This window comes from Pezoporus wallicus, unplaced genomic scaffold (assembly GCF_028554395.1).
Source record: "Pezoporus wallicus isolate ANWC-B61680 ecotype Strahan unplaced genomic scaffold, APGP_CSIRO_Pwel_v1 contig_12293, whole genome shotgun sequence".
Classification (NCBI taxonomy): domain Eukaryota; kingdom Metazoa; phylum Chordata; class Aves; order Psittaciformes; family Psittacidae; genus Pezoporus; species Pezoporus wallicus.
In genome coordinates, this window is record NW_026635930.1 from 10,554 (window position 1) to 38,320 (window position 27,767).

A 27,767-nucleotide genomic window follows, 5' to 3' on the forward strand; every position below is an offset into this window, starting at 1 on the left:
CATCCACAGCCTGAAAGCTGCCTTTGTGCCCAGGCAGAGCCTGGGCGCGAGCCAGCCATTAGGTGCATGAAGAAAATGAGTTCTCCACGTGCTGGAAGAAGGGAGGAAAAGCAAGCTTTCCCACTCGACCCCACTGCAGAGAGGCTGGATTTCACCCGTGTCTCTCCACAGCAGGCACTGAGGAGCCGGGAGCTGCACAGCCACGCATTCCCACAGGAATAACAGGGGCCAGCGATCACGGAGAGCTGGGTGCCCTGCACCCCGGGGGAACAGAGCACAGCTGACACGTCGGACCATGGGGACAGCTCATGGGAAGAAGGTAACGGGGCAGTTCTATTCAGGGATGTTGGAGCAGTGGCGGGATGATGGAGACAGCACCACCTGCTCACATGGTGCTTGTTTTACCAGTAAGGCAGCTGAATACAGTGAGGAATTAGAGGGAAAGGACCCGCTGCTGGGTGTGGGTGTCATTCATTGGGGCTGGATTAAGCAATTGCACCTGATGAGCATCAGGGGTCTCAGGACAACAAAGAGGGGATCAGGGCACTGCATTGGGACAGGGAAAGTTTGGCTTTCTGGGAAGGAATAACAGGCTTGCCCTGAGCACATCCAGCAGCCTGCAGGCTGTCTCCCACAGATGCAGTGCAGAGTGAGCACCAAGTATTTCTTGACCATGATTGCCACCATCTCCCTCCTGGGACTGGGAGGGGCTGGTTCACACAGCACCCATGAGCATCTTCCTCTCCTCCAAATCCCCCAGGAAGAGCAGTCAAACAGCTCTGAAAGGAAACGGGGCTTTATGGAGTCAGAGCCACGCTGAGGCAGCTAGAGATGGTTGTGCTGAGGATGCTGGTTGATGTCATTTTGCTTTCACATCTGATGACATCAGTGCTAGAGATGCATCATCACTCTCCAGCTGTGATGCCCTGATCCGGTATTAGACTTCTGTAGCTTGTCTCACAGTTGAAAGAGAAACATACTCATGCACCATACTAGGTCATTAGCTTCTACTGCAACAAGGACAGCAGTGACCCTTTGCCCCAGGAGGGACCTTACAAGCTCAGCTGAGCATGGTCTGTGGCCTTCAGAGCCATGGGCACATCCAGGCCTTCTGGAAGCTTGCAGACCTGCTGGGCTTTCTCCTAAAGCCAGAGCTAGACACTGCCTCAGGTGAAACACTCAGAAAAGCAACCCACTGGCAGGTGTTAACAACTCTCAGAAGGAAAACAGGACTGATGTGGGACTAGTAAACATTTATCTATTCTCCTGGACCTCAGAAAAGTGCCAGGTACAGGAGGTGCTGCTCCCAGCCAGCCCCTGGCTTCTTCTGCACCCATTCGAGATGCCGATGCTGCACTGGATCCAGCACACAGGGAACCACAGTTGTTCCTGTTGCTCAGGGCTACAGCAGCACACCAAGGAGGAGCCACACTCTGCCCATATGTAATCCCAGACCTTTGCTCACGTGGCCATGACCTTCAGGCCTCAGCACATTTGTACAGGCATTACTGAAAGCAAGGAATAAGCTGGTTAGGTCAGGGTTGTCTCAGTGCCACCCAGTTCAGCCCTGCTGCATACAAAACCATCTATGTCAGCACCCTGACCCCCAGAACAGATGGCCCTTGGACAGCTTTCCCCACTGCTCCCTCTTTCTGAAACACCATGATCCCATCACAGCCCAGCACTGAATGGCCTGGCTTTGAAACACTCCCAGAAGCTCGGTCTCTCCCATTGCACCAGCTTGCTGGCAGCTCCAGAAAGCACCCAAACAATTTTACTTCTATGGGCATCAGAAAGCCAGAGATTTTGCCCCAATTTCAGCCTACCAAATGTTTTCTGGGTCAACAAAAGCCTGTGCTACCACCCAGCTGGCTCAGAGCAAGGATGTCTGACTGGCAGCACCAGTCAGTGCTTTATCCTTAGGCTGAAGCTAATGAGGGATGGAAACAAGACAACTCCTTCTGCTGCATTTCCATGGTGGGCATGCACAGCAGCCTCCAGCCCTTCCCAAGGACCAGGTCAGGTCCAGGTGACAGGCAGGAAAGCTTTCTTTCCCCAGACCTTGCAGAACCAACGTGGCTCAGGGCATAGGGAACTGCCAGGCATGACCCCATGCACCAGCTACATCCTAGAGGACCCACATGGGAGCACAGAGCAGGAGGAAGGCTTCGCACTCCTTGCCAGTACTGCTTGCATTAGCAGTCTCAGCTGGACCCCTTTTAAGTTTATACCAGAGCAGCACTCCAAGAGGATTACAGTAGTGGATTGTGGAACACAAGGCGATTCCCAGCTCCACAACAAAAGGGACCAGAAAGCCTGCCAGCATGGCTCCAAGGGGTTTCTACTTTCAAAGGCTGCAGCTGTTCCCAAACAACCTGTTCAGGTATCACCACTGCCTTGTGAGTCCAAGCCAATATCAGGGCTCCAGCAAGATAGTCCCCTGCAGGGGTACCCTTTGCTTCAAGGCAAGGACTATGATAGGGACTAGTTCAGGGATGCTGCAGAGATGATGCCGATTCCTCTGCTCTGCAGAGGACCAGTCCCACTGGGCACAGGAATCCTGGTTAACAACCTCTAACCACAGCAAACCACTCTGCAAGTGCTCCCAGACACCCAGGCAAGTTGCAAGGGGGTTGTCTCCAGACACTGGCACCTCTCCACTGATTTCCTCCCTGGTTCCTCATGGCAGGGTTTGCACAGTGGCTGTTTCCCCAGGGAAAGTTTACTGTCTCCAAATTCCCAAGCATGTCAGTTTACAGTAATGTCAGATGAGCTGAGATTAGCCTTGCCACTGAGCAGGGAGCTTTGCTCTGCAAGTGGTTTACACCAAGAGGCAGCATGCCAGTGCCAGGGAGAGAGGCTCTATTTGTTCAGACAAACCACAGTACCTGGCTGCCCATGCTGAGAACTGGGGCTTTGGAGAGCATCCTTTAGAATTCTTCATCTGATCATCACAGGACAGGACCAGCATTTCTGGGAGCTGCTGGTGGGATTTCCTCACAAACAAACCTCACCCTTGGCAAGGGTTATCCCCGTGGCCTTGCCAGAGACATGCTTTCACCTGGTCTTTCATTAACCTTTCTCTTCAGGGTACAAGGCGGGTGGCTCAGGACACACACCATGTCCCTCAGCCACCCAGCATGGCTGGTCCAGGCCACAGTCCCACTTCAGACCAGCTTTGACTTCTGCCAAGTTGCTCCACCAACACACTTAACTGCACTTCACAGTTTTGTTACCAGCGATCTCATGTTATTCACACAGTAAAGGAGGTGAAGGTTGCAAAAAAAAAACACTTCTGTGCCAGAATAAAAAGCAAAGCTCAAAAAAAAAAAATCCATGCAAAAGGGTGAGAAGGGGACTAATTATTTTGCTCTACCCCTCATTAGTAGGAGGAGGCTCTCAAATAGGTAAATAAGTGCTGCTATTGCCTTTTCAGCAGCTCTGCTATGTGTAATAGTAGGGTAATGTTTCTATTTGGCATCTCTGTAGAAGTCAGACTTCCATCTGACTTCAATTTTGTCTGTCAGGAGAAGGGTCTCAATCTTAAAAAGGCATCTGCCTGCTGCTGTTACAGGGCAGGGAGAGAATAAGAGATGAAAGTTGTGGTTTTTAGGGTTTTCCACCCATCCTGAATGAGGCAGGAAGCAGCAGTTGTGTTTTCCCAGCATCACTTAATGCTGAGCAAGGGATTCCCTTCCCCAGGCCCCCACACAGGTGAATACCCAAAAGCACACACCCCTTTCATGGAACTAACCTTGACAGCTCAGCTCCAATACATCCTGCTTGGCATCACCCCAGCACCAGATACATGCAGAGACCAGAGCTCCAAAATGCTGAGACAACATTTAAAGGAAAATTTTTAAAAACATACATTATTAAATGAAAGATCCAAACTGACCAAAAAGTTGTTTCTTAACATTCATGAGCTTAGAAGCTCTTATCCCAACTACAAAAGCCCTGGGCCCTCGTTTTGGAAAGCACAGGAACAAGTAAGGCAAAACAAGAGGAGCTGTGTCTGTTCCTGGCAAAGGAAAAGTTTATAATGAGAAAGAAAAGGGCTGTTTCATGCCTTGCAGCACAGCACAGGGAAAAACCTGCCATAAAGGGACCAGCACAGTGGCTGTCCTGATACAGGAACACCGATCACACAAAGCCAAAGGAGGCAGCCCCAGGACCTGTCATCACTAGCATCTTCCCTTTAGCTACTGGCATGAGCAGCAGCTGGAATTGAAATTGCTTCAAAAATTAAATGAGGATTAAGTCCCAGATTGCTCCCAGAAGGGGTGGACCATGGAAAGACAAAGATGCATGTAACACAGCAGCTTGTGATACCCAGGAGAGGCTCCATGGTCCAGCAGCCCCTCTTACATGGGAGGGGATATTACAGGCTGGTTTTAGTTGCTGCTCAGTAATGTTTACCCTGACCAAGAACTTTCTGAGTCTCATGCTCTGCTAGGGAGGAGGGGAAGCCAGGAGGAAGCAGAGACAGGACACCTGACCCAAACTAACCAAAGAGGTATTCCATACCACAGCATGTCATGCCCAGGATGTAAACTGGAGGCAGTTACCCGGAAGGGCTAGATCACTTCTTGGTCAGGCTGGGTATCAGTTGGTGGGTGGTGAGCGCTTGTATTCTCTTCCCTTGTTATTTCCCTTATCATTATTATTGGTGGCAGCAGCAGTGGTTTGTGTTATACCTTAGTTACTGGACTGTTCTTATCTCAACCCATGGGAGTTACATTCTTTCTATTCTCCTCCCCATCCCTGGGGGGGGGAACGGAGGGACGGATAACACACAGACTGCGTGGCTGAGTTTAAACCACAACACCCTGCCAGTTCTTTCAAGGCATTCCTGTGCCCAGGCTGCACAAGGGCCCTTGAAGGGACCCTGCCTGTTCTGCTGCAGGAGCAGCAGCCATTCCCCCTTGCTGGCCAGGGTTGCCACTCTGCTTTCAGCAAGAGGGGCCAGAAATGCCAAGACCCATAAGCAGAACAAGTCCCACCCAATGCCTCCGGTTGTTCGGTGGCACTGGCTCCGGGAGCAAAGCCAGAACTCAGATGCTAATTGAGAACCAGAATGATTCAGTGTCCTGGAACATCACAATGCTCAAGGAGAAGGGTTTGCCTGCACCAAGGTTTGGTTCAGAGGAACAGAAATGAGAGGTGATGACTTTACACAACAGGAAACCCCCCTTAAGTGCTTCATGAGAGTGGGGAGATCACTGACAAAAAAAAACATTTCTGAGAAAAAAATAACATGCCCTGAAAACAACAATTCAGGCTCACAAGACAGCAAACACTTGTAAGTTTTCTCATCTGTCTGACACAACACAGCCTAGCATGGAAGAGCTGGGGCAGAACTGGTCCCAAAAACTCCACAGAGGTCCTCCAAGGCAACATTACCTTGCCTCTTTTTCAACCCTTTAAAGTCACACAGCTGGTGACATCTAGGAACTCTGATTAAAGAGAGACCTTGCTCCAGACTTTTGTAGTTTTCAAAGAAAGTAAAATGCTGCGGCATCTCATTACAGTAGGTTACTCTAGCTCCTGGAAAGAGATCACAGTTTTATTTCTTACCTCTTTATCCCAAGTCTCAGCACAGGTGAAACAGCTCCAGCACCTACTGTAACCCACTCTCTACCTCCAAAGGAACTAATGCTCTGGTCCCAAGAGGGCTTATATGGACTCAGTGCAGGCAGGAACTAATTTGGACACAGCTGCTCCAGTTTAAGGCTCTGTGTTTCCCCACTGCTGCTTCTGCAGCTGCACTAGATCAGCAGCTTGTATGCTGCATCCTTCATCATGGTGCAAAACCAAGTGCCACAATACCTGTACTGACTCTCTAGAGAGCTGATTTTGCCCTGAAGGAGCACAGGGGTGTGCACATAAGCACAGTACATGTAGGCAGTAAGGGGATGGAGCACATCACACCAGTCTGTGCCTGGGAAGCTGTGATACAGGGGTTTGATCCATGCTGAAGGTGCTGGGCAGGATATAGATGCTGCCAGCCCCTCCAGAGGACGGGCAGAAGCTGGCCAGTACCAGCCAGTGCTGCCTGCATGGCTTCAAATGAGCCATGGAAGAGTGCTCAGACTGAAGGGAGCTGCACAATGTGCTAATGGGAAGATCACTGCGTAGGAAATGCAGCAGCTCCCAGGTCTGGGAAGGCTCAGCAGCCCTCAAATAAAAACGGATGAAAGCAATTAAAGGCTTCGCTGCTTTGCTCCTCTCTTGGGGGGCTTGTTCAAGTTGCGCCTGCTGCCTCTTCATGAACCCTGAGCTAACAGGCATGCCTCACCTCTTCCTCCATCGCCTCCCCCCTTGGCAGCCTGTGGCGGCGGGCAGCCTGGCAGGTATCATCTCAGCCCAGGTAACAGCCAAACCTCCTGCCTTTTGGCCTCTTCCCTTTGAGGTCTACTCCAGGACCCAGCTTGCTACCGGGTGCAGGGAATAGACCACCCCACTTTGCCTTTCCAGCTGCTACCAGAGGTGCCTAGGGAATTTCTGCCCTAAACCTCATTTTTGCAAGCTAAGGACCAATCCTAGTGACCCTGGGCAGATAAAGAGCACAACAAGGTTGTTGTCAGAAGAGCATATTTCGGATGCAAAACTATCCTTGGCCCCTGATGTAGGCCCTAGTTTTGAAATGGAGTAATGATGCCAGTGCAGCCTGGCAGCTATAGGACAGTGTGGCACACTGCCAGAAACAAATACTGTCCCCATAAGTCATGTGGCATTAGCCTCACTTTTGCAAAATACCATTCTTCAAGGCACTTTAGAGTGTCTTAATGGTCCTTCTGCAGCATGACAGCAATTTGCTCCAAAACTGCTGAAGTGCTTTTGTGCCAATGAGCGATGTGCTTCCTATGCAGTCAGAAGCATCCCCAGGAGCAGTGGAGTAGTCTTTCACATTACCAGTGGTACCACAACTTCAGCACAGAGCAAAATATAAGCTCCTGAGACAGGTAAAGTTGCTGTAAATAGCAACAGCTTAACTATTGCTAACAACATTGAAGTGGGCGATGCAGATAAGGAGGGTGAGAATTTGGCTTTGTGCTGGCATGAAGCAGCATTATGTGCTCTGCACATTGCTAAGGACTGGATTAAAAAGCACTGAACTGCAGGAGAGGATTTCTTTAGGATCAAGGGAGAACAGCAGGTCCATCGGCACCTGATGCTGATGGACGGATGGATGCACTGCTCCAGTCTGCGCTGTGGAGCTGCCAAGAAGCATGCCCTTCACAGTGGGATGTCAGGCTTCACAGTCAGCTTGAATGCTGACAAATGAGCCTTGCACACCAGCTGCCATGGGGCTGAGCCCTGACACTGATTGCTGTCATTAATCTGCAGCAAGTTTTTGACTGAGGTCTGGTGCATTGTGCTCCATCTCCCTATCCACAGGTCATCCCCTTGCAGCCAGAGAGCAGCTTCAGTGGGGCTCCCTGCCTCGGAGTTGACAGCTTCAGCGAGCTCCCCTTCCCATCCTGCTGCTCCCCTGCTTTAGCTGGTCTTTGCACTTTGTTCTGGGCAGCCTGTGTGAACCCAGACTCAATTTTCCAGTGTTCATGGCCACGGGAGGGCTGTGCCAGCCCTGTTGCAAGGATCTGGGAGGGGAATGGCATTGGTGACAAAGACAGGCAGAGGTCAGCGCAGTGCTCGTCTGTGTCAGATTGTGTTTTCTTTATGAATAAAATAACACCAAGTGCTACTGGGATCATTTGCAATTTTCCACTCGACTAGGCAGCAAAGTAGCCACCTGCCTGCTGCTTGCATAGAGCTGCAGTAACGTGAGCCTCGTCCCGGATCCAGACCAACAGAGAGCCTGGTCTAGTTCTAAAAGCCTAAATTTACCAATTGATGCTGTCAGACTGAGGCTGTTGGTCGCCCTTGAGAGAGCATCCAGCCTCAGCTCTGCTTTAGCCCAAGAAGTGCTACAGGATTGTAGAGTTCAGAAGAGTGGTAATGAAATGTAACACCAATAACTTGATATTTCATAAAGTCCTTTGCAATATGATAGTGAAACCAGCTATGGCTGTGGCCAGGGATCAGGAGTAATACAAGATGACAGCTTCAATTGAAAACCTACTCACCCTGGGGAAAGTGTCCATGGAGGGATGGACAAGGGGGCCAGGGAGTGATTGCGCTCATCTGGAGAATGGAGCAAGCTCTGGATGCTGTGATGTTTCCGAAACCCCATTCAGAACCCTTCCCATGACACAGGCAGCACCATGACAGAAGATTTCATAGCTGCTGGCTTGGGAGCACCAGGATATGCCTGGACACTGACTCCTGAGTGCCTGCCAGTCCTGATCGCAAAACCTGCCAAAATAATGTCCCATAATGAGCTGGGAGCAGAGGAATGTGCACAGTCAAGCTTTCTGCCAGGGAGTAACCCTCCCAAACCCATTGCTCTGCCTCTACAACAGAGAGGAACCCCCAGTTTCTCACAAAAGTCCCTATAACAGCTGCATCATGACCACCACAGGGAAGGCAGAGCCAGCTCTGGAGGGAGGAGGGTGTTATACTGCCTTTTACAGCCCTCAAGATATTATGGAACGTCATCCAAACTGCAGTACTTCCTCCAGCCAAGGCCAGTGGGGAATTAGCAGTGCTATTAGGCAGTGGGGCATGCTGCTGGCTTTCTCTCTTTAACAAGAAAGTGGTATCATCTCAGCAAACATGCACCAGCTTGTTGAATCCAATAAGCCTCAACACCATACATGGGAAGACTTTGCAGCAGAACAATCGAGCTGACAGATTTTTGTGCACTGACATCACAGATGGGAAAAAGTCTCACTAATCCTCAAAAGTCTCTTCCAGTGGATGATTTCATTGAGGTCTCTGGATCAGTGCCAGCTGCTGCAGATGAGCACAGATAGACCAGAATTCAGCAAAAATGCAGGAGATTTGGGCAACACTTTAGACAGTATCTCAGCATCCTGGAGCATGTAAGAGGTGTTTTCATACAGAGCACCAGGAGCAGCAAAAGGGTATTTGGGGCTAATTGTAAGCAGTGGTAGAGTTCAATTTGACTAACCTCTAAATCACATGTTTTGTGGGTTCTTCACACACAGAAATGCTGGCTTTGATCTGCCAACCATCAATGCCTTGTTCCAGTTTGAACTTCTTTCAAAGCCTCCAGGTTAAAGCAGTAAGACTATTTTAATCAACTGATGTGTTCATTTATTGAATATCCATGTCAGCAGCTGCTACAGCACCTTATGGACAAAGTACCTTTCTCTGAGCCCATCAGCTCCCAGATACGTAGGGCAGCTTCCAGCCCTGCTAATTGTGCCTCCCTCCCAAAACCAAGTCTGTTCCACATCCGTTCTCAGGCTGGGTGTCATTTTGTCCACTTTAATACCTCTTTATCACCGTAATGTGATTGCAGCAATTTCTTGCCTAATTTATTATCTCAGACTTCAGCTACAGTGCAATATAGATGCTATGATACTACACCGTAATGGCACCTGCACTGATCTGAACCTGCCTGAAACCATCCTTGTCGCCCTTGCCGTGGCTCATGGTCCGACCATGCTGACAGCTAATCTCCCTAACTGCTTTCATCAAAGCACAAACATGGTCCAAAATTACCAGCCATCAATTCTGCTACAAGTAAATATTAGGGCACCCACATGCAGGAGAAATAACACTGATGAATGGTTTGTACATGGAGGCTAGCTTTAAGCTGCAGTAGGAGCATTGCACTCTCCAAGTGGGAAACTATGGAGGAGGATACCTGCTAAGAGCTGGTGGTACAAAGCAAAACTGCCTCCAGACATTTGGATCTCTTTGTTCAATGGAGTCAGGGCCAGGAACGGTCCTGCTGGGATATAATGATGCCCAGGATGTTTGGGAGTAACATAGAATAGTAAAACTACAATACGAAACTACCTACTATTTATACTTCATGTTGCTTTGTTGCATTTAACCCCACTAATTCCAGCTCATGTGCTGGGTGCCCTTACTGACATGGTCAAAGCAGGCTGGGGATCCCAGGACGAGCTGGTCTGCAAGTTGGAAGCGGTAACTATGCCCATAGGCAGTGTCTCCAGGATTCTTCCTCTGCTGCTGAAGAAATTCCCTGGCATGGTTGCTGCTGGCACTGATGGAAGCACCAGGCAGACTTGGGGCAGTTCCTCCTTCATCCTTCAGGATGCCTGGATCTGTCCTGCTCACCTGCAGAGGGGTGTAGTGTTATCATCCAATGATAGATTTTATTACTACTTTTTACTCCTAGATGCAGTCACACTGTACACAGAAGTGTTTTTCACATGGAAATAGGAAGGTTTGGGAAATAACAGACATTTTTAACCCATTTACTGCAATACACCCTCCCCGTCCGTGACAAACGAAGTCCTCTGATTCCATTCCGCTCCCCAGCTGTCAAGGACAGAGTTCCATAACCCACTTTGTCCCATGGAGAGCAGGCAAAAATCTCTATCATCTGGGCAATCATTAACTGCCCCCGGTGAGCTGGGGAGGAGCAAGAAGCCGTTCTGCTCTGCAAACACAATAATGGCTCGAGTGGAGATTAGCAGAAGTGTGTTTCCTGCCACCTCATGCCACGGAGGTGATGGGGTATCAGGGACCAGGCAGAGCTCTGACCAGCCTACACGTCCCCTGCCCTTGGCTTTGCCACCACCAAGGTCACTACCACAGTGCAACCAGAATAACTGAAGGGACTTGCATGAAATTTATGCTTGGGGCCACAAAGGGTGGGAGGGCAGGCTGGGCTGCCCAGTCCCCATCACCACAAGTGGTACTTCAGCCAGCATCTAACATTAACCCAGCAGGGGAAATGTGTAACCAGCCTCCAGGACCTCCCTGAAGCAGGAGGTGAAGCCCTGTCTGCCTTCAAATCCCGGCCCTGGGTGACTTCAGTGGGGCCAGCATTTTGCCTGTGGATCAGGAGCCTGGACATGACTGTCAGTGATGCTGCACGCCCCACCCTGTGCTGACAGTGGAGATTTAATAAAGGTACAGGCAGGCAGGGCCAGGCAGGGGTATCTGCTCTGTAATTCACAGCTTGCATCCAGGCTCCTCAGCACTTTGGGTGGACAACAATCCCAAGTTAGCGGCAGCTTTATCTCACTGTCAGTGCCTTCACGTAGCCTGGCTGCATTACACAACCATGGGAAAGCAGGTGTTTGTGTTGGGTACTCACTTGGCACGCCTGGGGTTTTAAATACACAGGAGATATGTCTATACAAGAAAACTCTTGGTGCCACAACAATTGGCTGGAGAAGTGACAGGCAGCAGCAAACATCACCAGCAAAGTAACCCAGCAGCTAAAAGTCAATCTAATGTACAGCCCCAGTAATGAGGAGCTGGCTGTGGGCTCCTCCAGAGCCATCTTTCCTACCCCAGAATTTATTAACTATACAGCCACCCATCAGTGACACTTCAGGTCCACATTCAGCACAATGAATGTTATTTTATCTTTACATGACATTGGATGAAAAAACACATCCCTTCCTCAAGCAGGAAAAAGTCCCAAGAAATGGGTCCTCTATAGCTACATGTATCAGAGAGCTGTGCTGGAGCTGTTCCAGAGCTGTGTCAGAGCTGCCCAGCTCATAGGACAAGGATGAATAGCTTTAACTGGGCAGAAGGAGATTGAGATGAGCCCTTAGGCAGAAGTTCTTCCCTGTGAGGGTGCTGAGGCGCTGGCACAGGGTGCCCAGAGAAGCTGTGGCTGCCCCATCCCTGGCAGTGTTCAAGGCCAGGTTGGACAGGGCTTGGAGCAAGCTGCTCTAGTGGAAGGTGTCCCTGCCCATGCCAGGGGGTTGGAACTGGATGAGCTTTAAAGTCTCTTCCAAGACAAGCCAGTCTGGGGTTCTATGATACTGCCAGCTCCTGGCACTGGGACTCCCCTGGGATCACTCTTCTGGGGTTGATACCTCCAAACAAGACCCTACCTGAAAAACCCCCGCCGCATTCACAGCAACACAGGGACATGCCGGGCACAGCAGATGCAATGAGTGATGCTGGAATGAGCTCTCCATGTCACCTTCTCCTGGGACATGAAGCCACTGCATAAGAAACACAGGGCAGTGAATGGTGCAACTCTTTGTCTGCAGGAGCCACTCCAGATAAATATCATCAAGCGATCAACTGTCTCCATGCAATAACCTTCAGGGAGCTACAGGGGGAATAGAAAGGCTTTTTGTTGATCCCAAAGATTCAGAAGCACAGGGTGAAATTGCTTACTGATTCACATAGCAAAGAGAATTGCTGTGCAAGGAGCTCCTAGAAAAACAGCTATGCCATGAAAAGTCCTCCAAGGCAGGAGGACGTAAGCACACCACAAACCCACTTCCTTGCAGAGAGGAGCCCAGATGTGCAGCAAGTCAGGCACTAGGGTGTGTCAGACAGAAACATGTCCATAAAATTTAGCTGGCTTTTTTCCAATGTATTTGACTCAGTCGACAGCAGCTGTTGATGGATCACAGCCCTTTTCCACTCCCACATCTACCAGCCATAACCACACTCAGGAGCTCAAAGCATGTTTAAATTGATGCTCTTTTCCCCCCTTCAACAAGCCTTCAGTAAACTCACAACACCAGGTTTTGAGCTTTAGCTTGTTTAAAGGCAGTCCCAGGGAAGCAATATGGATGTACATCCATCTTTTTCAGTTCTAGATTGAGTCGGGGGTTTTTTTTTGAGTTTGCAATGGGTAACGTGAGCAGAATCTGCACAGCCACAAAAATGGGCTGCGAGGCAGGTTGCAGTTTGAGAAGCCAAACTGCACAGCCTCCCCACTTCAAGCCCTCTCCTCCACCACATCCTTGATCTAGGGGCAAAAGCTGTGTGAGATCTTCAAAACCCTGCTTGTATCTATCCCACGGGTGGTTGGATTGGGCTGACCGTGCTTGTGCAAGCACATGCAGGCACACACCACACACACTGGGGAATGCAAACCAGCCTGCCTCTCATCTCCTGCATCTGAGGCAATTAAATTTAACAGCTCCTGGTCAGGAAATTAAAAATAATTATAATTTTTCAAAGTCTCCAATAGGAAGTGACCAGCAAGTCCTCCTGCATTTCATCTGCTGTAACAGAGCAATACCTTCACAGTCCTTTCCCATTTCTTTCTTGTCTTTTCTTCCAGAAAGAATACTCCCTTCAGCCTAAGTGTCCAAGTGTGAGCAGGAAGCCCAGGAGCGGTGGCTCAGGTGAGTGCCATCAGCCCTGGCTGCCCCATGGAGGGCTTTGCAAGGAGAGTTGGGAGAGGCTGGGGCTTCTCTTCACACCTGGCGCTGCTGAGTCCTTGGCTGGAAAACACAGCTGGTGAGAGGGAAAATGCTGGGATGTGGAGAGGAGCAAAATGTGGAGAGATGAAAATAAGTGAATAAGCACCCCCCGACTTGTGGCAGCCTGCACTCATTCTCCAGATCTTCACAGGGCTGGAAGCATCAGGCCAGGACATGGTTGTGATAGTGCGTTCACCCATGGGTGCTGCAGCATGTGAATGTGGCTGGGTACCATGGCAGTGCCCCCAGCTTCCCTTATCCTTTTCCTCTCAGTGGAAATGGTTTCATCCCATCCCTGCCCACCTCCTGAGGCCAAAACACTGGTCATCTGCAGGCTGGCACAGGGTGACCTGGGCAGAACTGGGCTGCAGCTCCCACCTAAGAGCCAAAAGGAGCTGCTGGGGTGGTTTAACTCCTTCTCCTCCACCAGCTTTGCAGCCTCTGGTTTCACAGGCCATGGCAATTCAGGGACAGTAAGCATGATACCTCCAGCCACAGCAGGGATGAGGACAAGATGCCCAATCCAGGCAGCAGCTGCATCTCAGCAGGGTGAAATCTGGCAGAGTGATGCAGCAGCATCACTCAGCTCTGGTGCCACCAGGATGCCCGTAACCCCACTCAGGGGCTGCTGCTCCCCCTGCATCCCCTTCCCCATGGGGTGCAGTCACTGCTCCCCCTGGATCTGCAGCAGTTGGTAGATGACAGGGTGTTGCAACACACCAGGGAATGATCACGATAACTGGAGCGGTTGCCCCGGTGCCAGGCTTGGTTGTTGCAGTGGTTGCTAAAGAGAGTGGGCGTGCAGCTTCCTCTGGGGTGATCTGATTTCTCTGGGAGCGTGGTGAAGGCGCACTTAGGAGGAACCGTCCTCCGTGGAGCACAGACACAACCTCTGCACCAGCAGCAGTGCTGGGCATGCACGGGGAGGGGGGGAACTATTACCTTGTTCATCCATCCCGGGAAAACATCGCCTGGCAACGAGGAGCAAAGGGAGCAAGTTTGGAGGGTGGCAGAGGGAGTGGGCACCAGTTGCTGCCGGCCAGAATCCAGCCCTCAGCGTGGTCCCTGTGAGTGGTGACAGCGGCGGGGAGGGAGCACCAGTGCAGCAGCCACCTCCACGTGACTCCATCCCTGCTCCCACTGGAGAGACCGGGCAGCTCCATCGGACCTGGCCATCAGCCCCACAGGTGTGAGTGCAGCTGGGCAGGAGCAGAGCCATGTCATGGGGCATGGGGCAACACTTGCCCCCCGGGCTCTCCAAGGCCACACTGCGGAAATCAGGTAAGCTCCGAGCACCCGTGAGCTGTGCCAGGGGGTCCCTGCTTCTCTGCTGGCTCCCCATTGTAGGAAGCCCCCATGGGATTAGTCTTTGCTGCATACATGGTTGAACACAGTGACTTTGAACCCTGGTTTAAATATTATTTGAGATACTGTGTTACTTTAATACTTCAGTCGCTGGCTGAGAAGCTGCCCTCCTGGTTCTGCCTTTCAAAATGGACCTGTATCCCACAGGAATTCCCTTAGCTGCAATTCAAACCTTCTTGGAGAGTCATTGGGCTGGGCAGGGGGCACTTGCTAATACAATCCCTGCAACTCAGTGTGGGAGGATTTTATCTGCATTCCACAAAATACCTTTGAGCTACCTTAAAACATTCATTAATGATTGATGCATGTCTCTATCATAGGCAGGCAAATGTGCAGGGCAAATTTTGATGAGATATTAAAAGTAAGTTTGTGATTATGAAGAAAGACTGCTAGGCATCTGTCACTGCTTAACAAAACTAAACTTGCTGCTTGCAAAAGGCATGGGACTGATGTCCCTTGGTGATTGCTAACAGAGTGGGATCCCAGCCCTGTTATCTTTCCTTATCACAGTCCAAGGTAATTAAACAAAATGATTAACCAGCACACCCAATCCTGCCTGCCTGCAGGCAGAGGGGAGCTTGCTGCTGCCTGACTGTACAAGTGCTTCCAGCGTTACCCAACCCAAAGAGGGAACCAGTAACCTCTGCAAAGCAGTGAGTTCAGCTAGCCCCAGGCCTGCCTGGATTCCTCTCCTTCAAACACACGTGTGTGAGTGCAAAGCTCAGTGGGTGACCACGGTGACACCCGGGATCCTTTGCATTTTGGGGTGATGGTGGAAGGTGGTGTATGAGCAGTCCAGGCTGAGCGCAGTGCCTGCTCTGTGTGCCTGCTCTGTGTGCCCCCTAGGCTGGCACGGTACTTGGCAAGGGTGGGCAGGACTGGGGGCACTGGCTGGACTGAGCAGACTGGTTATACTGGTGGGAGAGCACTGCTGTACTGGTGGGTAGCCCCATCCCCAGCATGTGCTCATGAGGGAGGTAGAGCAGGAATAGTGGTGACGTGTGACAGCAGTGCTGGGAGCTTCAAGGTTGTGTCTCCTTGCCTCATTCCACATCTCCATTAGGGATCTTTCCCTTTCTGACCCCTTGACCTCATGGGGGTTATCCCTGAATGCCAGGGCTGAGTGAAGGGGAGCAAGGGTGTGCATGCCTGCTGCCCCAAGGCAGCCTGTTGATAGCTGGGAACTGCTTCCCACGGCAGCCACATCAAGTTACGTTCATCCTATTGCATTATAACTACCAGAATTAGCCTTGCTTAATTATTTAAAAGTATAGATTAGAAGCAGACAAAGGCTCTTTGCCTCCTTTCCAGAGCACACGTATCATTTATTTGTGATATGGTCGCCTGGTGACAAGCAAGGGGGAACATGCCAGGTCCATCAGTAAGAGACACTCCTGAGCTGCCGGAAGAGCAGGAACAAGAGAGGAAAATCACAGTGAGGATGGGAGCTGGTACATCTCACCCAGGGAAGGTAACGATTAGCATCTGCCAGTCTTTGAGTTCACCACATTACTATTAATAATATTATTATTATCAACATATATCAACATAATATTATTATCAACAATAGTATCATCATCAACAACAGCATCAAGTTGTTAACATCATCATCACAGCATTAAGCCACAGCAGTCATTAAGCTAATGTGAAGGAATGGCAGATATTTTGTTCTGGGTTTGACTGTGTATCAGCCACACATGGATTACTTGGGGCAGTAGAGTGTGTTTTGCAGGTTTGGCTGTGGGGACTCACCAGTCACTCACCCAGGCTTCCAGGACCTGCGAGCCTCCCCTCACAGAGCATCATTTAAGGGTCATCATTTAAGGCCAGGTTGGACGGGGCTTGGAGCAACCTGCTCTAGTGGAAGGTGTCCCTGCCCATGGCAGGGGGTTGGAGCTGGATGAGATTTGAGGTCCTTTCCGACCCAAACCATTCCATGGTTCTATGACCCAACCCTCTAAAACTGGCATCTGGGTGCCTTACTCTACCCTCAACCTACCAACCATGCAGAAAGCAGCTTCCAAAATCAAGTGCCCAGGTTTGAGGTCAAACCACTTGTCCTCCCAGCAGGAGATCCTCCAACTATGCAGTTGCACACCCAGAAGCTGCTCTGGCCACATGAAGCTTTGGGGCTCACAGAGACAAACATACAATTGTTTCCCTGCACCATGATGCCAACCCCAGCTATTCTGTGTTTCTGAATTACAATTAACATTAGGAAAATCACACAAATTAGCAAAACCCATCAATTCCAGAATCCAAAATGACAAACTTTCAGCTTCCTTATTTGTAAGTCTTAACATACAGCGGGACCTTTTCTGCTATTACACTCTCATGGGCAAAGGTACAGGACTAAACCTCAGCTCCACGTCAGACAGGGAAAATGCATTGACTGAAAGCTCATGTTCTAAAGTGAAAAAGAACCCAGTCTCAACTTTTAGTTAACAGAAGTGTATCAGTGCTTAAAAAGAGCTGAGGCTAGTTTAAAGATCCCATGCCCTCTCCTGATCCCCTCCAGGAACCCTCATCCTGGGGAAAGGAGGGCTCCCCAGGGAGCAGATGCCATAGTCCAGAAAAGGGAAGGCTTCCCCATGATTGCAGTTAAATGTGTCAGAAACTCACAGCATTTCCCAGGCTCACATTCCTTTCGTAAACAGCTCAAACCGGCTCTGCTGACACGTGCTGTGTTGGTTTTACTTGTAGGATGTGTATGACCAGCTTCTTTCAGCAGCCCTTCCTTAATCTGTTGGTTCTTTAAAAGAGACTCATTCCTGAATAAACCCCAGGCATCCAGAAAACCAGAGGCTCTTCTCTGTAGCCACAGTTTTAAGTGATCATTTCTGCCCTGAAAACAGTCCCTTGAGTCAGTGGTTTTACAAACCCAGACCCAGAGCTCTGACCCTGGGTGTCCTGAAGGTGTTGCTCAGTCTCATCCGTTCTACCAAGTAACAGGACCTTAAAAGGGCTTCACAGAATTTACAAAGTGCAATATCCTCTGAGCTTGAATCCCATTTGCAGAATAAAGCCTGCTGCCTGTTTTTATGTGGATGGCACTTCACAGAGGCCCATCTCTGCCCAGGAAGGGATGCCCACAGAGTATATTTTAACAAGAGCAGTTTGGTCATCATCTGCCCTGAGATGCTCAAGTTGGAAAATCAGTCCTTAAATGACACAGATAGCAGAAATAAAAGACTGTGAACTACGTTTGCTTTATAGATTTCAGGTAAAGTGAAGTGCTGACACAAAGAGCAGTGTCAGCAAAAAAAGGGGGTGTACTGCTGTACTCCCATTCTCCCAAGCAGTCACAAGTTGAGAGGAGCCCAGACCTCCACCCAACAGCTTTGGATTAATTTTGTTTTCAATCTCTTTCGATTTTCCCTTTGTGAAGAACAGGCTGGAGCCATGCAGGCAGCTGTAAGCAGAGCTGGACCCCTGTGGTTACCTGCCCTTTCCAAGGCTGTTGTTAATCGCCTTAACATTCCTGAGGATTATTTCCATCCCAACAGGATGGTGGAACAGGCTGCCAGCTGCAGCGCAGGGAGCAGCACAAGGCACAGAGTCCGGATGCAGAGGGTCTCACAGGGCAACCCACCAAGAAGAGACAAATCACTTAATCCTAAATAAATGCTCTGTGAAGGGCATGTCCCCCAAGTCAGGGAAAACCAAAGAGCAGCAGCAGCAAAGGGAAGCATAGCTCAGCTCTGGCTGTGATCAAGCACCTGTGTCCGGTGCCTATCCCTGGGCATGAGCCAGTCCAAGCAGCCCATTGTGTTTTATGGTCCTAGCAGGGTATATTTAATGCATTATTTGGAACATTCAGGTTTTCAAAGGAACTTAATGTTGCACCAAACCTGCCTGATACCCTGTGCCCCAAAATATTGGAGCTGAGTATAATCAGAAGTGTAAACAATTTGCCCCAGGATTGCAGACTGCAGATTTTTATCACAAGTTTCACAGGAAGTGGGGGATTTATAAGCATTTCCAGGTGGTCTGAGCAAGAATTTGGGCTTTGCTTTAGGTCAGAAATGACTAAGATGCTACAATGTCACTTTTCTCTTCCAGCCAGTCCCACACCCTGGGGAAGGAGGGTGGCTGGTCTGGGACACCTCAAAGATACTAATATTCCCTGTGGAGTCTCCTAGAAAACTAATCAAGACTGGGAGCTCATATCACAGCTAAGGCTGGGAGTAGAGAGAAAACTCCATGTATCTGCCAGTGGCTCTGGCCTCCTCATCCAGGCAGCCTTGCTTTTTCCTTATAGACAAGTCACTTTGGCCACTCTCCTGTGAGGTACCTTTCCTAGAAGCCTCAGGCTTCTAGAAATGAGGAAAGGGAAAATATTCAAAAGCAAGCAAAAGGCTGAGTGAGCTGAAGCAAACACAGCTACGTTTTATAAGTAACACTCCAAAGCAGAAGTATTTAAAAGGTCACACTGTTTTTCTGAGTACAGCAGAGGGTATTAAAATGCACATGTTTTTTGTTGTTCATATCTTGCCAAGAACAATATAAAAATATCTAACACCTTTTGCTGATTTATGATGGTGGCCAAAGAGGTGCGAAAGCAAAGCCTTGTTCATTGATCTACGGCTGAATCATGAAAGAACATACATCTGGCTGTAAATCCACTGCAGAGACCTGGCTTGATTTATACCTCCAGCACTATAAATAATGAGAAAAAGCAGCCTGATAGCAGTCTATCTGCTCTTACAGGGACACGAATTACATCAGGTCTTGAAGATGATAGATCTACAGGACAAACATTTTGCACTGGGTCCCTATCTGCCAACCTGCAGCAGAAAGGATGCCCTGTCCTTATTCCCAGCATGACCCCAAGCCGTGTTTCAGATGCACCAGGATTTTTACATTCTCATTTTTCTTTTCCTGCTCAATGAAAATGAAGGCATTCCTGGAATTGTTCCAGACTAAGGTCTTCTGAAGGTTTAAAATGCTGGTTTTGTAACAAGGTTCAAGGCTCCTTGCAGTCCCTATTAGGGACAAGGTCAAGGCTTTGACTTTGTCCCCAGGGCAGCAATATGAGCCAAACTCTTGAGGTTGGTGTCTGCACACCCCTAGACACACCTAGCACAGTGAAAAGCAAGCTCAGAGCTACCTGCTGTGTCCTGGCTCTTGCAGCATCATTCAGGCAAATTGCACTCATTGTGAGGACTTGTGCGTACTGATTTAACAGCCCTAGCCAGAAATGCTTCCAATCAGTTTCAGTTCCTCCCACTTTCTCCTTCCCAGTATTTTCTTCAATTATACTGGTTTCAGGGGAAAGTTCCCCATCTGCCTTCAGTAAATACGGTTAGATTGCTGCAGTCTGGAAATAACCATGTTGACTGATTCAACACCTCCAGCCTCACCACGGTGCTCCTCCAAAATGCTGCATAAGCACAGGGTCCCCCAAGCTGGTGGGGGGAAAAGGTGGTAGGGGGAAGCTTCTGATCATCCTGTGTGTCTGGGGGATGGAAATAGCACATGACCAACCTGAAGGGTTGGATGACAACTGAATAGCATTGTACACTACTAGGTATCAGCCCTATTGTGGATGTGGGACAGCCTGCCCCAAGCAAATCTCCTGGGATGTGGATCTTGGAAGTAGGGAAGAAGGGACTCTCATGAGCTACAAAAGGAAACCCATACATCATGGAGGAAGGGGAAAACAGCACTTTATCAGTAGCTGTGCTACACCAGTGCCCCAAGAGCTATTAGATCTCAGCAGCAGGGCCCAGGAGCTACACTGTATAGAAGGAAAGCCGCCAAAGTTACTAGAGTTACAGCCATTTACAGTATTTCGCTCACTGCATGTTGCATTATCCCCTGGCACAGCACAACAGGCAGATTTAGGATGGACAAATCCAGAATCAATACCAATACCCCCCAGCTCTTCTGATGTGCAGCAGGATTTGATACCCAGCACACAGCAAGTGCAGGCATCTCTCTCACTGGAGGCAGCTCTGATCTAAATGACAGGACAGGAACAGTAGGAAAAGGGCAGCAGGACATCACAGTGACGCTGAGGCTAGTTTGTCACTATAGCTGTCCAGAAACAGTGTTTCCATTAAAAACACCTGTCATTTTATTTAAGTTAGTCCATGGAGAAACTTTCTTGTTTGAAGAATGAAGACATTGCTTTGCCATTTGAAATGGGAGCTCATTCATTTCATTCATGCCAAAACAAACCTTTGCTTCTGTACCTTCCTTCCTTGGCTTTTGTCTGCCTCTTCTCCTATAAAAAAAGACCAAAAAGCGAAGTAGAAGAAAAAAAAAGAATACGTTTTCTTCAGAGCCTGGCTTTCATCCAACAAAAATTAACCATGAAATTGTGCTGCCTTAACCCTTGGCTGTTCTTCAGTCCCTGCATCCCTCTGGAAGGCAATACTGAGCCTCCAGTTTCAACCTGTGGAGTCCGGCCCTGCAGGCGTTTGAGTCAGCCTGGCACTTGCCATCAAACAAACATCAAACCACACCAGCTTCCCTCTGCCACCACTGATCTATGACCCTAGAGGAAAATAATTTGATACAAGAAAGCACTGGTTCCCGCTTCCAAGCGCCCTTTAAATATGTACTGAACTATTCACCCCAATTACACTCGTGTAATGGGCTCTGATTTGTTTTCCTTTGTTCCCCAAGCAGTAGGGCACTGCCCACATTAACATTCAGTGAGAAGTTGTTTGATATTGACTCATTTCTCCAGCAGTATTATTCCCCACACAATTCTGTTTGACTGCAATCCACTTCACATTTGATAAGTACTTACTGACTATGAAAGAATAACCTAGCCTGCTTTCTCTTGCCTTCTGTTTTATTGATTTAAAAGAAAGGGCTTTATTCCTTTTATACATGAGATTGCAGTAAGAGAATGAGGCAACATTACTGAACAATTGTTTTCCTTGCTGTTCCGCCAACCCATATAGCTTCACACTAGGCCCCTAAAAATACTGTAATAAGACGCTTGGAGACATGGAGCTGTCTATACCCTTTTCCTGGGACTTTTTGTTCTCACTGGTAAACTTCCAAATTGCTCAAGTGAATAGTCAGGAATAAATTGCTCTTTCTGAGTCCCTGATTAGACCGGACACTGAATAACTGTTGGCAACCCCACTGTGCTCTGTATTTAAAGACACAGCCCACTGCATGCTGTTTGTCTTATAACTCGTGCTTTGCACTCACTTTATATAGGGTTTTTTGTAAAGGGGAAATATAGGGCACTTGGAAAATACGAAGAGTGAACATGCCCCATGGTTTGCCTGAAATCCAAGTTGCCATCACTTCCAAAACAGTGGGCTCTTGTTCTTACATCCACAACATACAAATTATTACAGCATGATCACATACTGCTTGGGCAAACTATGCTTTTCTTAGCCTTGGGCTCAATCCTGATTATTAGGCCAGCAGGATATCAGCAAAACCTTTCCTTGACAAGAGGTTTCAGACACAGCAGCACTTTTTCAGGCTCATGTTTTGGAAGCCCCTCAAACCCCACAGCATCCACTTGTGCTAAGGGACTGACAGCCCCAGCCAGGAGGACCAAAGCGACAGCTCAGCACAGTCCACATCCATGGCTGTTTCAAGTGTTAGTTAGACCTATCTTGCATTAATTAATCCTTGGCACTCAACACTACAGTCACTAAAGCAAGCAGCTGGCAAGTGATTTCAGAGATCTAATTAATAAATGTCTCATCAACAACACAAAGGAAATATGTTTTAAAGCCTCTAAAAAACCCTCAGCAGCACATGGAGGCACGTGCACGCAGACACTGACACAGGTGTCAAGCAGCAGGGCAGGCACCATCTCTTCTCTTGTCTTACCCAGGGGAGGAGAACTCCAGGGATTCCCCCACCATAGCAGGGCAAGACTTCTCATGCAAACACCTCTCTTTTCTTCCAGCATCAATGTACACTGAAATACAGCGGGAGCAACCAGACAGTGGGAATATCCTGACTCACCCAGACTACATAGATGGAAACCCAGACCTCATCAAACCTAAAAAGCTCCTAAATCCTATAAAAGCCTCGAAGAGCCATCAAGAGCTGCACAGAGAGCTGCTGATGAACCACAAAAGGTAAGAGATGCTGGAGCGGTCTGAGAGGTGCTGAGCCATCAGAGCTCAAGTGCCAGTGACAGGCTGTGAGTTGGAAGGGCCCAATAAACCCTTCCACTTGCAACCAAACACAGTGTAGAACTTGCTGTAGCCCTTTCTTCTTTTCTCTGATGTGACAGTTTGTTTCAAACCAAAAGCAGGACGAAAAGCCCTCTGCTCACCCCTAAGCACCAGCTAGGACTCCTTGGAGCTGCTTGCTATTTCTACCCACCTGAATCCCTCAAGAACCAGAAGATGCAAGGCATCCCTACAGTCACTTTCTTGGTGTCCCACAAGTTTTCTCCCTGGTCCTGGTTTTTGTATCTCCATTACTGATTTGCCAAGTCCCCAGCAATGTACAGCATTCCTGTGTGCTTTAAGGTCACCTCAGAGGCAGTCTGAGGTGCAGGTTGGATGGAGACATTGAAAGGGAACACACCAGGGTGAGATAATCTGTACAAAGAGGAAGCTAATCACTGTCTCTAAAAATCCAACAGGTAAAGATAGACTAGAATCCACTTCCCTGACCTCTTACCCCATCACCCAATTTAAGTCTTTAGGGGTACAAATACAACACCAGAAAAATTACATCAGTGTCTGAGAACCTATAATCACATCATTATTTTGCAACAAATGTTGTAACATGAGTGCAATAAAAGTATATTCAGTTCAGAGGCTTTTAAGCACAGCAAGAAATCTGCTGGCTTTATTTTGGCGTTTTCTGAACACCCTGAAACACTGTGACATGATAGCACTTTGCCCATCTAAAAAGAAGCACAGCCTCTTCAAAAGGATACAGTCATCACGAGAACCAGACACACATTTAAACTCAGCAAACAATCAAGCCTGGCAGCAGGGTGCATTAACTAATACCGGCACTGCCTGGGCTTGGGTTTGATTTTCCCAAAATCAGAAGAATTACAGGGCCCATACCCAGGCTGTTCTCCAACATCAAGGCAGAGGTAACTAAATCAGCCAGATATTTTTAAAACACTCTGGCTTGAGAGTGACCATCTCCTGCCTGGTGATGCTGCTCAGGGTAAAGGCTTCCCCATCAGCACTGACTTTGATCTCACAGAGCAGTTATTTCAGTCTGAGTGTGATGGAATCAAAAAATCCCTGCAATGGAGAGAGCAGAGAGGAACGGTGACAGACGAGGTACAGACCCCACGGGCATCAGACTGAGCTGAACTTGAAACTGACAAAAAAAAGCACATCATCACTGCGTATTCTAGTTCTGTAGCTGCCACCATGTTACATCCATCTGTGCCATCACCTCCACTGCAGCCATCCTGCACTTCCTGACCCCTCTGCTTATAGTCCCGTACATCTCAGACATCAGTTTAAACCCACTTTGGCTCTGGCCTCCAAAATATTCTTCAGCAAATATGTGAAACAAACCCTACTGTGAACAATAACCCATCATCACTGGTTTCTTGTCACTCTCAAATCCACCAGTTTTGCTTCCTGCTACTTGTTACTATAGAGGAAGAGAGGGCAGAAGGGGAGAGAGAAGGATCTATGACTTGCTTCTGTTTCTGCTTTGCCATTGTTTTTTCCCCTTAAGCAAAAGGGAGAAGCAAGTCAAAGCAGCATCTTGTGCAACAGAACTCTTATCTCTGGGTACTAAGAACACAGGCTGACTAAATCAGAGAGTAGTAACAAATCCACAGGCAACACTGCAAGCTGTCTCCAGCAAGCCAAGGCAGGTTTGCCTTCTCTTAAGCCTTGGGAAAAGCATTTCTGCAGCATCCAAGTTCCTCCTGCCTTGAAAAACCATGATGAAACCTCTTGGGCCAATGCTGTGGCCACTTTCACTGATGTTGCCATGAACTTTATCCTGTCATAAAGCAAAAACCCCAAATTACAGTAAGAAGCATCACTAAACATGCCACTGGAAGGATGAAAGCAAGCCCTTAAACACAGAAATGGGTAAGTCCCCTCCTCGCCTCAAAACAGACCTTCACCACAGGAACACCAAACACCTCACATTTTACAACAGGACTTGTAAATACTCTCAGCCCATTGATTTTAATGAGTGTTAAACCCAGCCCATGAAAGTGGTCAGGTCCTGCTCCTTGCATGTAACAGCTTTGGGGTCTCCACCACCTTCTTCTCAAAAATACAACTTCAGTCAATTACTTCCAGTTCTGTATTTTCTTGCACCATTACGTACATTCCAGCTGCTGTTGCAGAAGATAGATGTGTCAATGCAATCTTCACCACATTGTAATAATCTGGTTTTCAGTGAAATTGCAGTTGCAGTAAAGTATTCCCTGAATTCAGCAAATGTTCACCTTCCCAGCAGTTTCAGGTTTTGCTTTTCTGTGGCTGGGGCTCAGCAGGGCAGAAAGTCACCACTTTTAGTGAACTTCTTCTATCTCTTTACCATGCATTTACACCTTGCCTGCACGTCCTTGCCATGTCTTCTTCCCTGTGACCCAGTCTTCCACAGACCAGGGCTTGGAGCAGCCCGTGCCCATCTGAGATGCTTCGGAGCAGCCCCGCTTCCTCTGGGATGCTTGGGCAGCTGAAGGGGAGCCAGGCGCAAAAGCTCTGGCTTCTAAGAGGAAAGGAGGTTTCATTTTGGCCTCTTGACCCAAACTCTCCATGTCACCAGGGGGATGGCGAGCCCTCAGCTCTGACACAAAGGAGGGACGCAAAAAGGAGGAATGCAGCTGCCGCGGCAGTTACTGCAGATCAATGACTACCCCTGCTGGTGGAAAAAAAATCGTCATTATTTAACATGCCCTCAGCGCAGCCCGATCTGTCACTGACACCGTTAAACTGGCAATAGCAAGGGCCAGGGAAGGTCCCATTTCCACACCCTACCCTGCAAGCTCAATGTAATGGCATTAGCAAGACTTCCATCACCACAAGCCGCATACGAGGACAGCAAACTCTCTGCCCACCCAAAGCAATCAACCCCAGGAACCATCCCAGCAGTAGGGAAACACTCTCAAAACGCTGTGGGTGGATTTGTGGACCAGGTCCCTGATGTTTCTGTTTAGGGCTGAGAAAAGCATTGGGGTTTCTGGGCTGTCAGTGGCTACACCCATAGGATGTTAGTTCTTTTGCCCTGATTGATCTGCTTTTTATCCACAGAGGTTTGAGCATGGAGAGTAAGCCAGAGCTGCAGCGGGTGCTCGAGCACCGACGGCGAAACCAGCTGATCAGAAAGAAGAAGGAAGAGGAAGAGGCAAAGAAATTGCAGTGTCCTTTTGAAAAAGAGCTATTGAAGAGGCACCAGAGGCTGGACCAGGTAGAACTGGGTTTTCAAGCCATCCTTGGGTTAAACTAATGACCCTGCATGAGGCACAGAACACAGAGGAGATGAGTGGGCTGACGTTCAAACCAAGGTATAGCTTTGCTACCCCTCCGTAAAAGGGGAAACAGTCCATCCTGCAGCACCTTCATCCTCACAGTGGGATTCACCTTGCTTGTACCACCTCACCCAGGACCCCCACCACACACCACTTGCCCTGGGTCTCCTCCAGGTCCCACGTGGTGTCTTTGGGGTGTGCTTTGCTGCACCCATCACAGGGGGTGCTCAGGATCCTGGGGTGAGTGGTGAAAGGCTGTGGAAGCACTGGAAGGTGCAATGCTGCAGCAATCACATCCCAGCTGCTTTTGGAAGCAGTTCCTGGTGTGCACCCTGGCCAAAAATATGCCTGGGAAAAGCAATATTGAGCATAGGTGCTCGTCAGCAGCAGAGCCATTCCCCTGCTCCTCTTACCCAAACCAGTGCAAGCAGCAAGCAGGGTTGTTGCCGCTGAAAATAAAGTCATTCCCTGTCCTACCTTCCGGTATTTGCACTGCAAATGGATGAAACTAGTTTATTTAATGACACAACAGCTCCCTCGCAATAACATCAGGCAAGAGAAGATGACTGAAAAACCAAAGCCCACTACTCTTAGAGAAGAACCAGGAAAATGAAAAAGGTGGTTTAGGGACAGATCCATAAAGACTTTGCATATAAAGGTGAAGCACTGTAAGGACTTAGACAATAACCTAATGCTGAGAGGTCTTCCCAGACTCACAGGGCCTCCTTTGCTGGGAAGGATTCAAACCTCCTTCTCCCTCCTCCACACCAGGTCTGAAGTGAAGCACTCCCCTGCTTTTCTGCTGGAGACATTCTCTCTGGAGGAAAACAAAACGAATTAATGTTTCAGTGGGCCAGAGAAAGAGATTCAGGATGAACATGGCTCTGGTATAATGGTTTGGGAAAAGAGAGCACCCATGTATTCTATACTTCAACTTTGAGCCATAATAACTGGACACCCCTCAATAATGAAGACTACTGTGTCAATGCAGCTAATGCACTTTTGTCCTTTAATATGCACAGATAACAGTGACTTTTCCTTCTTGCAGTTGGAGAAAGAGCAGGAGAAGCAGGAAGACCATGCACCAGAATTCATTAAAGTGAAAGAAAACCTGAGAAGAACATCTACGGTGACTGGGGATGAGAAAGCAGTGTAGCTTCTGACAAAACTCAACAGGGATCCTGCCAAGGCGGGTGCTAACACACACACTCTGACATCTCTGTACATGGTGGACATTCACAGCCGCATCGCTGGGGCTACTTACGGCTATTAACACTTGCTCCAGTAGAAGGCACAAAAAAGGTTTTCCCAGCCAGGAGGTATCACTGTGGAAAAGGTGCAGTATTCACTGAAGTACTCACACAAGGAGATTCAGAGAGAAACAATGTTGTTTCCCCCTCAGATTGTGGGTGCATGCTAATATGCAGCTAACTCTTGGTTAACCCTAGAGACTGTTTAAGCCAGGGAAGCCTGCGGAGGGATGGTTTGGGGGATCTCTGCTACTTCCTGGAGGCAGGATCACCAGGCATGAGGTGACAGGAGGGTGACTGCAGGTTTGGAACCTCCTAGAAACCTGATGTGATAACTAAAAGGGACAATCTGTGCATTACTGAGAACAGCCCCTGTGACCACAGTGGATCACTGTCAAGCCTGGCTAAGGCTGTGTCCCAGCAGCACACCCATTAGAAGAGTCAACCTCTGTGTGCCCACACCAATGCAGCACAGGAGGTGCAACTGTT

The 27,767-nt window shown here is 48.8% G+C and overlaps 1 protein-coding gene across 2 annotated transcripts; it reads left to right on the top strand.

Moving 5' to 3' along the window:
• Nucleotides 1-244: 244 nt before the first annotated feature.
• FAM107A (family with sequence similarity 107 member A) lies at nt 245-27,662 on the top strand. Of its 2 annotated transcripts, XM_057398678.1 has the most exons (5): nt 245-319; nt 13,115-13,178; nt 22,513-22,687; nt 25,811-25,967; nt 27,077-27,662. In XM_057398678.1, the coding sequence occupies exons 1-5, from the start codon at nt 296-298 to the stop codon at nt 27,182-27,184; spliced, it is 528 nt and encodes a 175-aa protein (XP_057254661.1). In that variant the 5' UTR covers nt 245-295; the 3' UTR covers nt 27,185-27,662. The 2 variants fall into 2 exon arrangements, with proteins under 2 accessions (XP_057254661.1, XP_057254662.1); XM_057398679.1 differs by lacking the exons at nt 245-319; nt 13,115-13,178 and adding an exon at nt 14,189-14,537.
• Nucleotides 27,663-27,767: the final 105 nt, after the last annotated feature.